At 38.1% G+C, this 20,402-nt stretch overlaps 1 protein-coding gene across 4 annotated transcripts; it reads right to left on the bottom strand.

Moving 5' to 3' along the window:
• Positions 1-1,564: 1,564 nt before the first annotated feature.
• On the bottom strand, positions 1,565-18,295 carry kras (v-Ki-ras2 Kirsten rat sarcoma viral oncogene homolog). 4 transcript variants are annotated; one of them, XM_060915026.1, is made up of 6 exons: positions 17,991-18,295; positions 15,652-15,769; positions 14,410-14,588; positions 13,960-14,119; positions 3,989-4,104; positions 3,538-3,653 (listed from the first exon to the last, which is right to left on the bottom strand). In XM_060915026.1, exons 2-6 carry the CDS (start codon positions 15,760-15,762, stop codon positions 3,626-3,628), a joined length of 594 nt encoding a protein of 197 aa, XP_060771009.1. In that variant the 5' UTR covers positions 15,763-15,769; positions 17,991-18,295; the 3' UTR covers positions 3,538-3,625. The 4 variants fall into 4 exon arrangements, with proteins under 4 accessions (XP_060771011.1, XP_060771009.1, XP_060771008.1 ...); XM_060915025.1 differs by lacking the exon at positions 17,991-18,295 and adding an exon at positions 17,707-17,984; XM_060915027.1 differs by lacking the exon at positions 17,991-18,295 and adding an exon at positions 17,707-17,983 and having other exon boundaries at positions 3,565-3,653; positions 3,980-4,104.
• Between the last annotated feature and the right edge of the window lie 2,107 nt (positions 18,296-20,402).

The raw sequence follows: 20,402 nt of genomic DNA, 5'->3' as shown, positions 1-20,402 counted from the left end.
ACAGGAAATGAAAGTTGAAATTCTATCTTCTCGTATTCATCTTTTGATCTTAAACCCAAATATTTTCAGTGTATAGCAAAAACATTTTAAAAAAAAAACATGGTCTTGCCATGTCAGTACTTTACTTTCAGAGGGAACTGACAAAAAAGAAATTTCTCTATGGTTCACTGAATAGCATTCACACATTCACAGTTTGACCATGCCAAGTTAGGATGCCCTGAATATTTGTCTAAATCCCCCATGACAAACTTGCTTACAGACAAACTTTTGTTCATAAACTACAGCCAGACTTCAAAAACTAAAGCAAAACGCTTATCACATTTACAATGAGTTCCATTTTATACTGGATGAAGTGTCCATCCATCCATTATCTGTAGCCGCTTATCCTGTTCTACAGGGTCGCAGGCAAGCTGGAGCCTATCCCAGCTGACTACGGGCGAAAGGCGGGGTACACCCTGGACAAGTCGCCAGATCATCACAGGGCTGACACATAGACACAGACAACCATTCACACTCACATTCACGCCTACGGTCAATTTAGAGTCACCAGTTAACCTAACCTGCATGTCTTTGGACTGTGGGGAAAACCGGAGCACCCGGAGGAAACCCACGCGGACAAGGGGAGAACATGCAAACTCTGCACAGAAAGGCCCCCGTTGGCCACTGGGCTCGAACCCAGGACCTTCTTGGTGTGAGGCGACAGTGCTAACCACTACACCCTGGATGAAGTATGCTCATTTTATTTGATGTTTTCTGTAAGTTGACAACACACCATTTAAAACTGGGCTGGGGGGAAAAAAAAACTCAAGACTCTCTAAATTATAATACGAATATGAGTGGCAGTTACTCTAACTCAGCAAAAATAACATGACCCAAATGGTGACCCCATTCATCATTCCCACTTAAATAAAGCAAATGTATGTCCCAGTATACTTACATTTACTACAGTCCTCCTTAAATTGGTTCCAACTGAAGTAGAGATTTTCTGATAGCTGCAAATGATTTATCATACAGAATAAAATGTGCCTTACTTAATGTTAAACCTAATTTGGAACATTGCCTTACCAACACGTCTAAAAACAGATTTGGAAGCCAAATCATGTCCTAAATTTCATTTTATATGGTGAATGTTATTACGCCTACAAACTCTGAAGGATGATATGGTGCCATAGATTAAATCAGGGAATAACCAAGAGTGTGTAGAGATTTAATATCATAAAAGAAATGAAGGACTGTGGGGTTATAATGGGAGAGGTGCGCTCTCTAGTGGACTGCAATGAAAATTCAGGTTTATACCTGACCTGAGAACAAAAATCAAATTTCGAAGCATCTCTCACAAGCTAATTTCTCAAAATAATTTAACAATCATTAAATGTTAACTCACACACAGTGATGTTTGACATGCATAATTAAGAGATAAACTTGCTTACTGGTTTCCAGTGTACCCTTTCAAATCTGAACTCAGTAAAGGACAAATTATTCCCGTGTTATAAATTAATTGAGAATAGTAAGAAAAAAAATGGTGTCCCCACACTCAGCAGTAAATTAGAGAAGAGGAAGTCTATTTCAGCTCTATTAAAGTGACATTTATTAACAAAAAAAGGAAAAAAAAACACCTAAAGCACAATTTACAAAATATGCATCTGTCTGTATCACAACTGTACAAAGGTTGTTAAAATACACTCCAGGTATACATGAAGTATTTTAAGAACTTTCTCCATTGGCACACCACAAACAGAAAAGAAAGAGGTGATAAGAGTCAGATAGGGAGAGATTAAAAAAAAAAAGAGTGCTAATTTGAATATAACATGTAATCAAGTTACCATATCTTAACGGGACAGAGGTAACGAAACAGCTTAAACAGCCTTTACCTGGATTAACATTGCATAATAACAGTTATCCTGATTTTGTTTGTTTATTGTGTGTGTTTGCCTCTTTGAAGATGCAGCATTAGTAATAGATCAGGCCATCTGTTTCATGTAATATAATGGGAATAAACGAAAAAAAAAGCACTGATTAATGAGCTGTAATACAAGGGGGGAAAGAGGAATACAAAAAGGCAACATTGTTTTTAACAGCTCTTTGTAATGACTTTTTATTTTCTGCATTGCCCTTCATTTTTATATCAGCCTTTTGGGTTTAAATTAGCAAGAAAAGGCAGATGTGTAGAAGTGTTAGATTCGTTCAAGCAGCTGATACAGAAACGGAGCAGCTTGGGTTGTCACTTGTGTCTCCCTGCAAAGCCATTCATGCAGCTATTTGAGACACAAGTCATTTGTTGGCCTTGTTTTTCTCTGATCAGTAGATAAATAATTATTCAATAATAATATTGAACATTATTAGTGGTTGGTTACATTTTCATAAAAAGGCATTTGGCTGGGTGCAAGGACATCATGTAGTGCAGAAGAGACTTATCCTTAAAAAGCCTCTGCTGGAAGTTTAAACATTACACCTTCTCACAAATTCAATAAATGCAAACCGCATAAGAAGAAATCTGGGAAAACTAAATTGATTTTTACTCTACTGTAGCATTTAGTCTTTAATTCCACCTATTACCATTCATCTCTAAGCTAATTCAATGTGGACAATCATTAAATTAAACCGAACACTGTGAAACAAACACATCTCCAGAAATAAAACACTCATTTGGGTAAGAATTTCCCACCTGGAAACCTGGGCCAGTTATCACGCACTATTTGAAGCTTTCATCGCCTTTCTCATGAAATTACAACAAAGAACAGCATGCAAATGAAAACGTTGATCAGGGTTAAGAGATTACCATCCACACACACTATCAAAGGCTTAAAACTGGACTACAATGGACGTTCACATGCAGGTTAATATAAATCTGACATCCCAAACAGATAAACCATCTGTTACACAGTGGTGGAGATATCAAAATATTACCCCAAATAGTGTTGGTCCTACATAAGGATATTATATAAGGATATATACTGTTCATTACATTGTATAACCAAATCAGATTTACGAATTATGGGGTCAATTCTGTACAATATTAAGTAAAAGTTGAATATGGAACAGGAACTTACTTTATATGCAAAGTTCACTGTGCTATTAGTATCGTGTGGCAAACTGCAATATTCAGCTGGATGTCCTTTAATTTGTACTGCACAAAACACTCCTCCACAGATCCAGTCTTAACTCATGTTAAAACATTAATCCTTAAGATTCTGAAACACAGAATGCGAGTTGCCTCTATTCTCTTTCCATCTGCTAAATGACGAGCTCTAGGTGAATACTGGCGGAAAACACCCAGAGAATAATCAATCAATCAATCAATCTAATGGCGATGCAATTTCATTATCGGCTACAATTCAACATTAAAGTAATTCAGGACCAACACATTGGGGCATCTGGCACTAAACAAGGAAGAGCTTAATTGATTAAGATAGCAAATGAAGGAAAATAGGGATCCATTCTGTACTCTGAAGAGGCTAATAATTTAGTGTAATGTACAAAATGCAGTTCTTTAATATTTCAGCTGTTCAGAGTCGATACTGAAATCGAGGCATTATTCACATTAGTATACACTTTGTCTTGGACTTCTTCTTTTTCTTCTTGCCCTCCTTGCTCATCTTCTCCTTGTGCTTTCGGATTTCCCGGACTAAAGTATAAAAGGCATCATCAACCCCCTTAAAAAAAAAAAAGAAAGATTTTTAAATGCATTTTTAAAAATAATAGTGATTACAATACAGAATAATGTACTGCTGGCACCAAGTTACTGAAAGAAGAAAAATCAACATTGCAGGAGCCATGCCTTTCAGCTCCAGATAGAAGGTGTCCATGTAGAACAGATTTCCAACAGAAATCCTAAGATTGACTGCTTTTACAGAAAAGGTCGGACCTCGCTCCCCAGCACACCACCACTGATTGGTTAAAGAGAAAAGTGACCCATTAGATGGAGACCAGAGAAGCTCACAGCAGGCCGAGAGAGGGCCAGAGCTCAGCCCAAACTTACCCCACTCACATCACAACACATTTTTTAAGCTTGATGCAGCTCGGCGTCTTTTCTTCTTTGCTGAGTTTTTTCAGTCGGTATTGCCTGATCTCCCGGACCAGAGTGTAAAAGGCATCCTCCACTCTCTGCAGTGCAAAACACAACTCCCTTCAACATCAGGGGACGCACAAAGGCCAATACAGAGAAGCTCAATGGACGAGTAAGTGTGGATAATTTAGGCTCTAGTATACCACTGGGTGTCACTAAAGTCAAATTCACACTAGATCACAAGCGTCACATCCACAGCACACATGTTCTGTCTGTGCTACCTGCGTGACAGCTATTACCTCATGTACAACAAAGGAGTGTCAGTGAAACATAGATGACTGGAATAGCTGTAATTACAACACAGCTCAAGAAAAACATTGTAGAAGACAGTGGCACAGTAAATATACAGCCTAGGCATTTTTTCTTACTGCATCATTCATTACCATGCAAACACTTTGCTATGACACTACATGTTTCTTGTTACCGGTATTTTAAAAAACTTTCACAGCACATAGAAAGTGAAAGCATGTCTATGCTTACAACTACACACCCAAGTGGGAAATACCTAGAGATGCGTAGAAAAAAAAATGCTTGGGTTTATGTTTTACGCATATCTAAATGAAACTCACTAAAGCAGAAATGCATCTCTTGCTTCAAAAAGGCATCCAGTGCAAATGTGCCCAAGTGTTAAATACCACTACCAATTGACAAGCCAATGAAAGCAATTAATAGCTATTTACAAGCATTGAGTACTCCACATGAAGCACAATTCAGCTCACTTATGTAGAATGCAGAGAACTGAATAATTACCTCTATGACCATTTTGATGTGGAAGATTAAGATCAAGTAGAGTTATGCAACCCGACCCAGATCAGTATCAAACTATGATCAATCATCAGCTGAGTTTATAGCTCAAAGAACAGCAAGGTGTGATTTTAAATGCAACTTAAGGCTGTTGTGATGTCAGGTAGCGCATGCAGTAATGACCAGAAACAGAGAGGTTGAAACAGACTGAATCAATCATTTACATTTTATCCCCAGCCCCATGAGGAGTTGCGAGTTAAGCACTGCAGAGAGACAGAGAGGGGCTGCCACAAGAAACGAACACCATAGCAAACCCCAAGCGGACCTGATTAACACCTCCCCTGACCACAACTATTCAGCATTGACATTTACAAGGATGACCCAACTGCTGCCCTTTTCTAATGAAACAATCAAGCTCCACAGAGCTATAGTGCCTAAAGACATTCGAAATATGCACAGCATTGTTCAGATTTCACTAATCAGCTCCTTGAGCAAAAACCTTTAGTGAAATCCAGTCTTTTAATCAAAACTGAAACATAAATGGAGACAGTCTTTGGTTTTCAATTATTTCACAGTATATGGAGTAAAAATTGGTATCTAATGTTTTGATTCATGTAAGTACCATGACATGTACACTGCCAGGCCAAAAAAAGTTTCCATTTGCATTTAAATAAGCAAATACGCAAGAGCCGTTGACTGGGTAATTACTGCAGTGATTAATGTGTTTCAGCTGGCAACAATTGTTTTAACCCTAATTGATGCAGTGAGTAGCTTTTCATTTCTTAAACAAACATGTCAGAAGACGAATCCTATGGTTATGGAAAAGATGGTACTGTGTTTCAGAAGGGTCAAATTATTGGCCTGTATCAAGCAAAGAAAACAGCTAAGGAGATTGAGGAAATGAGTGGAATTGGGTTAAGAAATGTCAAACCCATTATTAACCTTTTGGGGTCGAGAGCTTCTCCAGTGAAGCTTGACAGGTTTAGAATGAGTGGGTCATGTATTTAGATAAATATCTTCACAAGTTTTTTTTATCATACAAGCATGATAAACATATTGACAGAAACTTTATACTTTACACTTTCCTATGTGCCCACTGCCAAATAATATTATAGTTTTTAAAATGACCTAAATTAGACAAAACATAAAACTTGTCACCTTACTCAGTCACACCAGAGTCGGAGCGCTGAGCGCCCACTGACGCATTCATAAAAGACATGGTAACGGCATGATAATCACTTTCACTCTTTCAGTTTTGATTGGTTTCTCTTTCGCGGTGGGAATGCCCACCGTAAACAGGATAAAATCTGTCAGACATCTCATCTCATTATCTCTAGCCGCTTTATCCTTCTACAGGGTCGCAGGCAAGCTGGAGCCTATCCCAGCTGACTACGGGCGAAAGGCGGGGTACACCCTGGACAAGTCGCCAGGTCATCACAGGGCTGACACATAGACACAGACAACCATTCACACTCACATTCACACCTACGGTCAATTTAGAGTCACCAGTTAACCTAACCTGCATGTCTTTGGACTGTGGGGGAAACCGGAGCACCCGGAGGAAACCCACGCGGACACGGGGAGAACATGCAAACTCCGCACAGAAGGGCCCTCGCCGGCCCCGGGGCTCGAACCCAGGACCTTCTTGCTGTGAGGCGACAGCGCTAACCACTACACCACCGTGCCGCCCCTCTGTCAGACATAGTTTAGGCTATTTGGAGGTAAAACTTGTTGTGAGATGGCATGCGGAATTTATGCGCTTCGGATGATTCATGACAGCGATTCAATTCATGATTCATTTCATGATTTAGCACAGCGATTAAATTTCAGGACAGCGAATCAATTCATGATTCAATATAGTGATTTAATTCAGTCTTGAAAACTGATGATTAGCGGTGCCTCCCCCCCCCCCTTTTTTTTTTTTACTTTGACTCGATCCAGCCAAAGATCAACTTGAGTAAGTGTAAATATTTCTTCTATTTATTATGAGCAGATCGGTTGATATGCGTGCGCTGTAGTGCACACACAGGAAAAATGACTGAGCAATTTTTCCGGAGTTAAAGTATTTTCCTCAAAAATAGTTAATTTTGCTCTATTTTGAGTTTAGAGAGTAAAATATGGAGTTGGAGTGGGAGCAAAATTACAGAGTAATTGTGTAACAGAGTAACAGAGTAGGTTGTGGCTCTGAACTGAGTAAAACAGTCCAAAAGTTAATTTCTAGACACACTGAATAGAGTCAAATGCCAAAATAAAGTCCAATACCAGATAAATGAAGCTGTTGTAAAAATCAGTTTTAGAACTGTGTTGGAATGTGTGAAAAAACATGACCTTACCCATTGTGACATGACCTGATGGGATTAAGAGTTAATCTGATGGGATTAAGAGTTGGCAGTGGGAGGCGTTTTCACTCTTCTCATTGAATGGAATGGAATTTTTTAAACTTCTCATTGAATACCCATCCCACTGCCAACCCTTTATCCCCAAACCATAGGACATAAATTTTTGATGGCCAGTTAATTGTCCAAATCAATGGAGCAGACTTAAGTTTTTGTGCTTGATACATTCCTAAGACTGAACAGAATCACCTCAAGTGGCCAAAATGGTTTGACAGAATGGGTAAGGTCATGTTTTTTTTTTCACACATTCCAACACTGTTCTAAAACTGCTTTTTACAAACATCTTCATTTATCTGTTATTTTTTTAAAAAGTACAATCATGACATACATACTACATAGATATTATTGTAGCTGAACTTATGCTGAATACAAAAAGTCATATGACTTTGAAAATACTGCTTAGATTTGTTGAAACTGACAAGAAAATCAGAGCATGCCAAAATCATTAGAATGCCAGAAAATACCCCAGAGGGTTAAAACCTGGAAGGATTGAGATGAACCATCAACTTCGTAGAAAAATTTTGTCGGAAAAAGATCCTGACTGACCATGATCAGAGATCAATTAAATGCTTGGTGAAGTCGAATCGTTAAAAAAAAAAATCAAAAGTAGAACTCACAGCTAGGTTGAATAGTGAAATTAAGAGCATTTCCACATGCACAGTGTGATGAGAACTCGCAGGATTGGTATTAAACAGCTGTGTGGCCATGAGGAAACCACTTGTTATTGAGACTAATCAGGAGAAAAGACTTCAATTTGCTAGGGAGCATAAAGATTGGACACTGGAGCAATGGGAAAAGGTCATGTGGTTTGATAAATCAAGATTTACCTTGTTCCTGAGTGATGGGCGTGTCAGGGTAAGAAGGGAAGCACATGAAGTGATGAACCCATCATGCACAGTGGCCTCTGTACAAGCCTCTGGAGGCAGTGCTATGATCTGGGGTTGCTTCAGTTGGTCAGGTCGAGGCTCAGCAACGTTATAGGGCAATAAAATGAAGTCAGCTGACGACCTCAATGTACTGAATGACCAGGTTATCACTTAAATGGATTTTTTCTTCTCTGGTGGCACGGGGATAAAATTAGGGCTCAGATTGTGAAAGAGTGGTTCAGAGAGCATGAGGAATCATTTTCACACATGCATTGGCCACCACAGCCCTGACCTTAACCCCATTGAAAGTCTTTTGGATGTGCTGGAGAAGACTTTACGCAGTGGTTCGACTCTCCCATCCTCAACACAAGATTTTGGTGAAAAATGAATACAACTCTGGACTGAAATAAATGTTGTGACATTGCATAAGTTTATCAAAACAATGCCACAGTGAATGCATGATGTAATCAAAGCTAAAGGCGGTCCAACCAAATATTAGAGTGCACAACTTTTTTTTTTTTGGCAGGACAGTGTAGATCACCAATTCTATCTACATATGTACAGAGAGTCATTAAATGTAATCTGCGTACTCGCAATGTGTCACTGATCATAATCTACACACTACAGAATGTGTGACTAAGATTGTTTTGATACCAGCATGATGTTACAGCCATCAAAAAGACAATCGCTAGTAAAACTTGTGAAGTTGCTAGTGATCACAGTAGACTCAACTGACAGTTAGCACAGACGTTTGCATGTTATATTTATTAACTCAGAGAAATAAATGCTCTATGTATGCATGACTTGAAACTGCAGCTCCAGTGGCACTTCGTCCATAAGGGCAGGTGGGGAAGAGCCCCATCATTTACACCAGCCATTCAACTAATATTAATCTTCATTAAGTCCAGATTCATAAGATTTTATGATTACAACAGTTTATAACAGCTGAAATACTAATTATCTCTTTTGACCAGCCAATGATTTAAAAAAAGGTTTTAGACAAACATGAGCCGAATTTCCATTGATTTGCTGATGTTTGGGTTAGTTTCACGTATTTTGTGTGGTTTTTGCACTGTAGATTAGTGGAAATTTTTGCTGAAACCTGTCAACCCTTGTTAATGATTTTACCTCAAACACTGCTGAAGGCACACCTAAAACCACACAAACAAGCTGCTCGACTGTATGACTATGGTGTTGATTCTGAACGGGCTATTACGAGGTTAATCTAAAAATTCAATAGATAGTAATATAGTTTATTTTTTTCGCGGTGCGGTTTTCATCAAATCCTGCGCTCTGATTGGCTGACGAGCGGGTCCATATCCTACGGTATGGACCCCAGTTACAGACCCCGGTTATGGACCTCTGGCGACTCACTCATTCACAACAACAACGAACATAGTAGCAATTTTTGTCAACATTTATTTTCACATTTCTCAGGAGAATAGCATTAATTTTACAGCATGGATAGCGATAACGACAGTGTTCACAGCGAAAGCGAGTTTTACTACCCTGAGGAAGAAGAAATAAAAGAAAACATTTCAGGAGAAAGCTAAAAACCTGTAACTGTTGCTAACGCCGAGCAAAAATATGACTGAATCCTGAATGACTTAATTTTGTATAAATAGGGGACTACATAGGCAGCAAAATGTAGTTTTTTTCCTGCCATGGAAGTGCACTTGTATACCGAGGAGGAAGCCATTTGCATTACAGCCGTGAATGAGGATTCAAAATGGCGGCTCGCCTCGGTTTTCCCTTTCGGGCGCTCTCGTTTTCTGTTAGAATTTGGTAAAGAAAAAAATAAATATATTATTTACCAGCTTAAGGTCGGTCCGTATGGTGAAATACCGTGACTTTGGTCAGTACTTTCAAGACCTCGGTCACGGTATTTCACGATACAGACCTCCCAGCTGGTAAATAACATATATATATATATATATATATATATTGCGCAATTGCCTCTCAACTTAATTTTGTTTGAAAAGTAACTTCCCACCAAGTGAAAGAGAATATAACGTGTTTAGCCATGTTAAAGTTGAACCTGAGAAGTGAAAGTGGAACTCCAAGCAATGTCTGTTGTGATGCAATAGTGCACATCGCTGCACACTGTGCAGATGTAATGCAATTTAATGCAATGCGGTCACATTCAATCATACTCTTGAATTGAGGTTCATGTAACTGGCTGAAATTGTAAGAGACATCTGATAAGCTGCAGAGAACACCCTTTTGGAACAAAAATGCATCTGTAAACTGAACTATGTCAGGAAAGTCAAAAATCCATAAAAAACTGCAGGCATATTCACAAATGGTTGTAAATGCAGATTCTTCAGCATGTAATAAATGTAACAGCATCAAAATATTTTCTGAATGAAAATTCTTAACGCTTTCATGGCACACATTTGAAAATTGCATTACATTTATTTGTGAATTAAGAAACTAATTTGACTCCATTTTGGCGTTATTAATGTCAGCCCACTGCACCTAACCCCATGGTCATGAACCACTGGTGTGCAATTCCAGGAAGTCAATAACTGCCAATCATTAATGCTTTAAAATGTGTTTTTTCCCCCTCTGCAATAAATAAGATCAACTTCTTTCTCCCTTTTGAAATACTAGAATAATTAGCTGCCGTGTCTTGCATGTATCGCTGACACTTTGGACAAATGTTCCATTATATGTAATAAACATTAATACATAATATTAACAAATGTTTGTATCTTGCACAGTAATAGAAAACATGTCTTTAAACATTTTTAGAATATTTAATTTCAGAATAAAAATTTTATACATTTTAAAATAAGAAATAATTCATAGGATGAGACATATTTAACAGTTTTCCACAAAATCGAGTCGTACATGAGCTGATAGTCGACGAGGCGCATAGTGCTGAGTTGGCTATAAGCCATGTATGACGAGATTGAATGGAATAGCTGTTTTATTCTATCCACATTCACTGGATTTTGAGAAACAGAGCAGTTTTATTTTTTTCTAATTCAATAAATAAAAACTTTCTACAAAACATCCAGCAAAATAATTTCTGCTTAGGATGTAAACAAACCGGCGAAATTACAGTAGCAATTTGTAAAAAATGCTAGAATAATAATTCTTGAAAAAAAGATAAATTCTTACCATCAAATACTTTCATTCCATATTTTGTTGCTTTTTTTGTATTTTTTGGGGTTTTGTTTTCGAGTAGAGTTTTTATTTCGTCCTCGACTGGTTCAGCAACACGCGCCGCCATTTTCTTCTTCTTCTTCTTTAAGGTTTTTTTGGCGGTTGGCAAACCAACTTAAAGGTGCATTACCGGCACTGACTGGACTGGAGTATGGAACAGGAGATATTGGAGGGAAAAAAAAAACTATATTCTTTTAGCTATTTTTGTTTCTTTTAATTACTTGATAAAGTAACGTATTTGACTTGATGCGCGCCGCCATTTTGTTTATTTCTACTCCGGATATATGAGCTGATATCCTAGTAGTAGAGTAGCCAATCAGAGTGTGCAATTGCTCATATCCAGTGAATGTGTACAGAATAAATGGTAATAGATCAGTGACACTCCATGAACTTGTTAAAAATATGAATGTGGAAAATGGCATGTGAACTTTTTAAACTGTTTTCTGCATTACATGTTTATATATCATCCTCAGTATACTTTGTAGCCCTCAGCTGATATAATAAATGCAAAAAAAGATGAGTCATGGCCATTATCAGATACTCGTCGTGGCTCAGGTGGATAAGGCGCCATACCATAAATCCGGGGAGCCGGGTTCGATTCCAGCCCGAGGTCATTTCCTACTCCCTCCCCGTCTCTATTTCCTGTCTCTACACTGTCCTATCCAATAATAAAGGTGAAAAAAGCCCCAAAAAAATCTTTAAAAAAAATATTCTGTGATATTGCACCCAGTTATTTAATAGTACAGACAAAAAAAAAAAAACATGCATGATGCAAATATCATTTCAGCCCAATATTAATAATTTATGAGGATTACACAAGATTTAAAATAGGTGCAAATATTGCTTGTGGAAAAATGTACATCTGCTGACTGCACTTTTTTAAAAGCGAAACATTTATGGGCTCATATGTATGCAAATTAGGAGTTACAATTTGAAAAATTGCTGTTGAAATGTGCACATCGTCAGGCATGTTGTTGACGGTGCATATAAAGCTGTTTGTGTGTGACTGCCACAAGAGTTTGCAAATTACAGACACTGGCTAAGGAATGGACTGAACAAAAAAAAAATGTTTCTGTGAGATTCATTAAATTCATCAAGGCATGATTCAAGTAGATCATTTATGAAAGATTTCACCACTCATATCAGCATTCACAGATACTAGATTTCATATTTAAACCCCATGGCAGTAAATTCAGAAGTGTGCTGTAAACAATAACCTGTACTTGTCGTTGTAAGACGCTGCCAATGGCATGCTCAAAAGGCTGACTGTTTTAAGTACTGTGAGGATGCAAACTGTGATATCTAATCGTTATCATCCTCTTGTTATGCTGATATGAATGTTATGAATTGGAGTGTAAAAAACATGTAAAAACTATTTGAGAACTATGACTATTTTATGTTGATAAGTAAAATATGAGAGTTATGAATCACTCATGGTTATTTTGCAGAGCAATTGATTTGGGACCTAAAATTGAGAAAAACATACATACATACATACATCATCCGTAACCGCTTACCCTGTGCAGGGTCACTGGAGCCTATCCCAGCTGACTACGGGCAAAAGGCGGGGTACACCCTGGACAAATCACCAGGTCATCACAGGGCTGACACATGGAGACAAACAACCATTCACACTCACGGTCAATTTAGAGTCACCAGTTAACCTAACCTGCATGTCTTTGGACTGTGGGGGAAACCGGAGCACCCGGAGGAAACCCACGCAGACAACATGCAAACTCCACACAGAAAAGCCCTTGTCAGTCACTGGGCTCGAACCCAGAACCTTCTTGCTGTGAGGCGACACAGTGCTAACCACTACACCGTGCCTCCTTGAAAATCATTCAATCAATCATATATTTACAGAAGACAGTGCACAGGACCGACTACACACTGTTTCACGAATCTAAAATTTTGTGTCCTCTTATAATCATAAAAAATGTAGGCTTTTGTTGTTTATTCAAAATACAGTGCTCTGAATGGCAGAACCTAGACAGATAGATCCTATTAAAGTGTTTCCCTTCAGCCCTTCAGGAGAGGAGGGACGGGAGAGAGGAAAAAAAGGAAAAAAAACCACCAAGCAGTCTCATTTTATCAATGAAACATACACATTTTTCAGAGTTCACTATGAAACCAGAATTGGTATAGCATGTATTCAAATCACTGTTCAATTAAACGATGAACTTGTAGCTGCACTGTGTTGTAAATGTCCATATAATTGTGACAGAGAATATTCTCAATTATATTATAATTGCTATCAGTAATAGTCATTTGCAGAGATGTTTCAGTGACATAACTCTGCACAAATGCCTGTGGCTTAACAAACAACGTAAACGCACGCTCAGTCCCAGTCTGGGTTGGATGAAACTACAACAGGAACTATGGTGACAGATATTGATGATATAATTCAAATGATCTCGAACAAATGTCTTACAAGTTTCTGTGCCTCATTAGAATGGCAATTATAGGTTTTTGAAGCTATAATTGTGTTAACCCCTTACTTTAAGACCCCCTCTGCCAGACGTCTCCATTCTGTTTCAATCTCAGAATGAATTCCAGAGTAAATTGAATGAGTGACCATTTGAAAGAAAATCATAAGAACTTCTTTCAAGTCATGTGTGATCTTGATGTAAATCCCTTTTAATTTCATGCTTTTTAAACGCCCCAGACTTGCATTGTAAAATACTGGTGTGTTTCACGGTTCTCAGGTTGTGCATACCTGTCTCGTTTTTGCTGAGGTCTCGATGAAAGGAATTCCGTAGCTACGTGCTAAATCCTGAGCCTGCTTGGTATCCACTGTGCGGCATGGCAGGTCACACTTGTTTCCCACCAGCACCATGGGGACATCCTCGGAGTCTTTCACTCTCTTAATCTGCTCTCTGCAAAACCACATAAATATACAAAATGATGGCGAAATAGAGCAGCAGAAGAATCAAAAATAACAACAATTTTTTTTTTTTAAATGTTCCCCCTCTCAATAGCCATGGTGAAGAGATAAACTCAATCTCTATTATACAGGGGGCTGCAAAAGTAGGTATACAGTAAGGATTATTCCAGTATTATAATAGTGGTGCTAGGTTTCATTTAATACTAACGTTTTGTGTGAACGTTTTGTTTTTCCATTACTGTATACCTACTTTTGCAGCCCCCTGTACATAACAGCCCTCACCTGTAGTGGTGAATGTCCTCAAAAGACTTGGTGTTATTAATGGCAAAAACACAGAGGAAGCCCTCCCCAGTCCTCATGTACTGGTCTCTCATGGCGCTGTACTCCTCCTGACCTGCTGTGTCTAGGATGTCCAACAGACACGTCTCCCCATCAATCACCACCTGCTTCCTGTACGAGTCCTATGCAAGTATGACAACCACAGTGGCTATTTCAATGCAGCTTAGTCATACGCAGAAGATATACATGTAACCCATCTACCACTTCAACCCAGTCCTGTCCAACACTACTACCTTTACAGGACGGTTGTTACAGTGACAGGGTTTGTCATGGTGTATAATCAGACGATTACCTCATTACTCCTTTTTTCAAAATACATTTGTCTGTTACCATCTACCTGTTTATTCCTTTTTCTTTTCTGCCCAAGTTCCTTAAGCCAGTGGTTCCTTTTTGTGTCCAATTGCGATTCCCAAAAATTTCACAAAACCCTCCCTCTGGACTCGCCCTAAATCACACCACAACAACTTCAGTTTCTCAGAACCGGGGAAGCAACTGCACTGAAAACATTTTGGCTGTGTAATCCTTTACTGGTGTAAACATACTGCATTGCTACCTCTGCATCAATGTAATGAATAGAGACAATGTTAGAAAGTTTACGGGGAAAAAAAGACTTTCTTAAAATATATCTTTCTAAGAAAGAAGAGCAATTAGGGGTTTAGGTTTTTGTTTGTTTGTTTGTTTAATTTTGGTTTTTATTTTACATCCGCAAAGATGTGCAACTATTTTGTAATACATTTTTCCTTTAATTTTTTGTGAGTGTGAATTTAAATAGCCAGTTATTAATACTGTGAACCCGGGATATTTTTAGGCTAGGTTGTCATACTGTTGAAATTTCAAACCATAACACAGTATTATACAGTGATCTCGCTGACACCGTACAAGATCACACAATCCCCCATGCACCACTAAACATAATTTCATCATTCAGAAAACAGCAAGCTGGCATCCTATAGTTATTTTATCAAAAGTGAGTGCAGACACTTGTGTAGACTGTAACTGTGATAGGCCCAGACCAGGAAGTTAGCAGCCAATACCTGAAACCAGAAAAACCAGCTTACATTGTGTCTACTACACAGCACTTTTTTTTTTCTTTTTTACTGCAAATGGCTTTCACACCTTTGCAACTGATGGACAATGGGCACATTAATACATTCTCTCATAGAGACCAAACCATGCACATTTTACCTCGATAGTAGGGTCATATTCATCTACAAAGTGGTTCTGGATGAGCTGGATGGTGAGAGCGCTTTTTCCAACGCCTCCAGCTCCGACCACCACCAGTTTATATTCCGTCATTCTTCACCTGGATGGGACACAACACGAAAAACTAGTCAACAACTTATTCACATTTATACACGCGTCATAATTCTTACATCATTCAAAATCCCACCCTTTCCCAAAGTCAACAGTCCATTTAAAGCATAGATGGGAGAAAATAAATACTAAACAAAATTAAAAATAAGAGGCATGTCACCATGATATTCACTGCTTAGATAACGTCACTGTCATCAACATACTCACAACCTCTCGTACCATGTCGAAAGGTGTCCAAGACAAAGGTGATCATTTTACCAATCAGAATTACTGAAAAGACGACTCGATACTGTGCACAGGAATGTTTTGAAGGTGAATCACCTGAACACAAATAGAAGTCTGGACAAAAATAGCTGTCCCAGTCTATGTGACTGTAGACCTGTTACCTGGGCACGGTGTTGATCATTAGAACAAGAAGAAACCTTTATTTGTCACATGCACATTTCAAGCACAGTGAAATTCATCCTCTGCATTTAACCCATCTGAAGCAGTGAACACACACACCCAGAGCAGTAGGCAGCCACACCAGAGCACCCGGGGGTTAAGTACACTACCGTTCAAAAGTTTGGGGTCACCCAGACAATTTTGTGTTTTCCATGAAAAGTCACACTTTTATTTCCCACCATAAGTTGTAAAATGAATAGAAAATCTAGTCAAGACATTTTTCTGGCCATTTTGAGCATTTAATCGACCCCACAAATGTGATGCTCCAGAAACTCAATCTGCTCAAAGGAAGGTCAGTTTTATAGCTTCTCTAAAGAGCTCAACTGTTTTCAGCTGTGCTAACATGATTGTACAAGGGTTTTCTAATCATCCATTAGCCTTCTGAGGCAATGAGCAAACACATTGTACCATTAGAACACTGGAGTGAGAGTTGCTGGAAATGGGCCTCTATACACCTATGGAGATATTGCACCAAAAACCAGCAGCTAGAATAGTCATTTACCACATTAGCAATGTATAGAGTGGATTTCTGATTAGTTTAAAGTGATCTTCATTGAAAAGAACAGTGCTTTTCTTTCAAAAATAAAGAAATTTCAAAGTGACCCCAAACTTTTGAATGGTAGTGTACCTTGCTGAAGGGAACTTCAGCCCAAGGCCACCCCATGTTAACCTAACTGCATGTCTTTGGGGGAAACCCACACAGACACGGGGAGAACATGCAAGCTCCACACAGAAAGGCAGCTGCTGGGTTCGAACCTGGAACCTTCTTGCTGTGAGGCGACTGTGCTAACTACTACACCACACCGAGAAGGAGTCTGGATATGAACAGTTTGATCCAAATTAAGACGCGTTTAAGAAGAAGAAGAAGGAGGGAAAAAGGAACCTCATCCCATCAGTGCATAATTATTGGCACCCAGCACTCATTCATTTAAAAAGTGTAGGCAAAGTCGCCATGACTGTCACATACCACACACAGTTTCACATGGCACAGTCTCAGAAAACGCCCATGTTGACAACGATTATCTCACAGATGTTACTTTATAACCGCTGGCCAGTGGCAAAATGATCACAGCACATCAGGAACTTTGAACACACACCCGTAGGCCTAAATCGCGCGTGCTCTGATCCTAGAAAATAATAGATTTTCAAGCCAATGTAATAAAAACCCACTGCTTCACAGGATCAAGCGTGAAGACATTTGGACGGAGAGTGAGTAGGCAGCTGTGCTGCTGGAGTGTGGAGAGCTGAGTGTGAGCTAGAAGAAGAAGAAGAGAGAGAAGAAGCAGAAATCCCCGCCATACCGCAGAGCTGCACTGCAGGGCCCAAACAGACCCGAGGCGTTCTTCACTACACTCACATTATACATCATCTTTAACAACAAAAAACAGCTCCTGCATTGTTAAAAGTAATCATTACGGTCGTGCATACGATCCTCAGTGACCGACAGCATTCCCATGAGTCCTGCTTGTCCTTTTTTGTTACCTTTGGCGCTGCAAGTTCCGCGTCCGAGCCAGGAAAAAGGCGAGTAAAGTTAAGATGAGCCTATAGTCCTGTCCTTACACTCGATCCTGCCATTTTCACAATATGAACCGCTGTGATATCTGCACCAGCCCGATGCCGCACGGTCAGCCTATATTTGAGACATTCCGGGGATAATACAGCGCTCTCTCTCTCTCTCCCTCGGCCTGTTCCGTGCACTCGTCTGTACGGAGGTCGCTCTTTACATAAATATGGGCGGATACACGCAGCGCCAAGCTCACACTCACCCTCACCCAGCCACCACAGCACAATGCGCTCTTCTCCCTCTGTCAGCTGCCGTCAACACACCACACCACACCACACTGCTGCTCCTCATCTATCAGCTCAAAGAAGCCTAAAACATGTACATTAGCCGTGCAACCGGTTTCTCTCCAGCTTGCATCATGTGAATGCTGAACCTCGCCTGTGTTTTATAAACAGCCCGAATCAGTCTCTCAGTGGCACATGATGAACACACAGGACGCTATTCACATTCCATTTTAGTGTGTTATAGTGGAACAGTGTCATCTAATACTAATGCAGTGGCTAATGTAACAGCCGACATCTTCTGCTGTTCTTTCATGAACCGGCTTTTCACATGAGCCACAGAAACCCGCAGCAGCGCGCTGACTGGCCCTCTGTGTTTAAATAGGTCCTAAATATAACCGGGACGCGCTCGACACACGTCAGCGCTGCCTCAGGATCTGATTGGTTCACTACTCTGTCACTCCTCCAGGCACTAGGCGCATAAGTCCCGCCCCCAACCAATAGGTGACATTAGCAAAAATGGATTTAACCTCCAGGTCTTTTAGACAAGTTGAAGATCGCGACCGCATGCGCTGTTTCCAGTTGCGCAACTTGTTGGCCAGCATGATATATCAAACCGACTGAACCTCGTAAAGCCTCTTCAACACGCCACTAAACAATATCAGACTAAATATAAACAGTACTTATTTAGTGAACATTTTGAAATATTTATATCTTCTATAAAGAACTGGCATACAATCTGGACAAGTAGTTTTGATGAACAGAACACTCACATATATTATAATTATAAGGTAACAACAACAACAACAACAACAGTACTACTACTACTACTACTACTACTAATAATAATAATAATAATAATAATAATAATAATAATAATAATAATTTATTGTTGTTGTGGTTGTTGTTGTTGTGGTAGTTGATGATAACAATTAGAAATAAAATTATTATTATTATTATTATTATTATTATTAGTCGTAGCAGTAGTGGTAATTAATTACATTAAATAGTATTAATTATTTAATTACTATTATTTATATATATTATTTAATAGCAATAATATTTGCATTTCTAATTTTTATTTAAATTATTATTATTATTATTATTATTATTATTATTATTATTATTATTAAATAGTAATAAAATGATAATAGTACAACTATTATTAATTGCTAGTAATATTAACTGCTGTTATTATTGCTTAATAATAATAATTAAAAATAATAATAAATTTATTATTATTATTTAATAGTAATAATAATTATTATTATTATTAGTCGTAGCAGTAGTGGTAATTAATTACATTAAATAGTATTAATTATTTAATTACTATTATTTATATATATTATTTAATAGCAATAATATTTGCATTTCTAATTTTTATTTAAATTATTATTATTATTATTATTAAATAGTAATAAAATGATAATAGTACAACTATTATTAATTGCTAGTAATATTAACTGCTGTTATTATTGCTAAATAATAATAATTAAAAATAATAATAAATTTATTATTATTTAATAGTAATAATTATTATTATTATTAAATAGTAATACAATGATAATACAACTTATTAATTGCTATTAATATTAACTGCTGTTTTTATTGCTTAATAATAATAATAATAATAATAATAATAATTGTTGTTATTATTATTATTATTATTATTGAATAATAATAACATTATAATAATACAACCCCGCCTTTCGCCCGTAGTCAGCTAGGATAGGCTCCAGCTTGCTTGCGACCCTGTAGCACAGGATAAAGCAGCTAGAGATAATGAGATGAGATAATAATACAACTATTATTAATTGCTATTAATATTAACTGCTGTTGTTATTATTGCTTAATAATAATAATAATAATTGTTGTTGTTGTTATATGCTTATTTAGCTATCCCATATTTTTTTGTTATCATGACGTATTGGCAGTAAACATAATAGACCTTACCTATATTATTGTTGTTGCAGAGGCTGGTTTATCCTTCAACAATTACAGAGCAGTACCAGTGTTCGACACTAGGTGTCAGTATATCCATGAACCTGAGTTTAGTTGTTAAAAATGGCACGTTATGAAGTAACAAACATTTCATCTTTATTTCTTCGGGATGGTTTGAAGTGTATTCACCCTGGACTGATTAACACTTGTATTAAATTCATTCACAAACACAGTGTCCATGTTAGAAATGCAGTGTGGTGTAAAACAAACTCGTCGCCTATCTGTATGTTCTGGACTGCTGCATTTGGTTCCAGTGACCTGAGATATAGAGATATAGAGATATAAACCGCTTTTTCACGCGTAAACTACAGTATTTCCGCTTACAAACACAAACACAAATGAGCATGACGATGACTCTGGCTGTAAATCAGCCCTGCGCTCTGGTTTCTGCC

Source organism: Neoarius graeffei, chromosome 2, assembly GCF_027579695.1.
Source record: "Neoarius graeffei isolate fNeoGra1 chromosome 2, fNeoGra1.pri, whole genome shotgun sequence".
In the NCBI taxonomy this organism is placed as follows: Eukaryota; Metazoa; Chordata; class Actinopteri; order Siluriformes; family Ariidae; genus Neoarius; species Neoarius graeffei.
This window is presented reverse-complemented; position numbering and strand designations above follow the sequence as displayed.

What these genes read in the sequence shown, in the direction of transcription:
- kras (XM_060915026.1), bottom strand. Translation starts at nt 15,762, where the DNA reads ATGACGGAATATAAACTGGTGGTGGTCGGAGCTGGAGGCGTTGGAAAA. An exon ending in GAGGACATTCACCACTACAG is followed by an intron (nt 14,120 to 14,409) that starts GTGAGGGCTGTT and finishes GTGGTTTTGCAG; the next exon opens with AGAGCAGATTAAGAGAGTGA. An exon ending in CCTCAGCAAAAACGAGACAG is followed by an intron (nt 4,105 to 13,959) that starts GTATGCACAACC and finishes TTTGCACTGCAG; the next exon opens with AGAGTGGAGGATGCCTTTTA.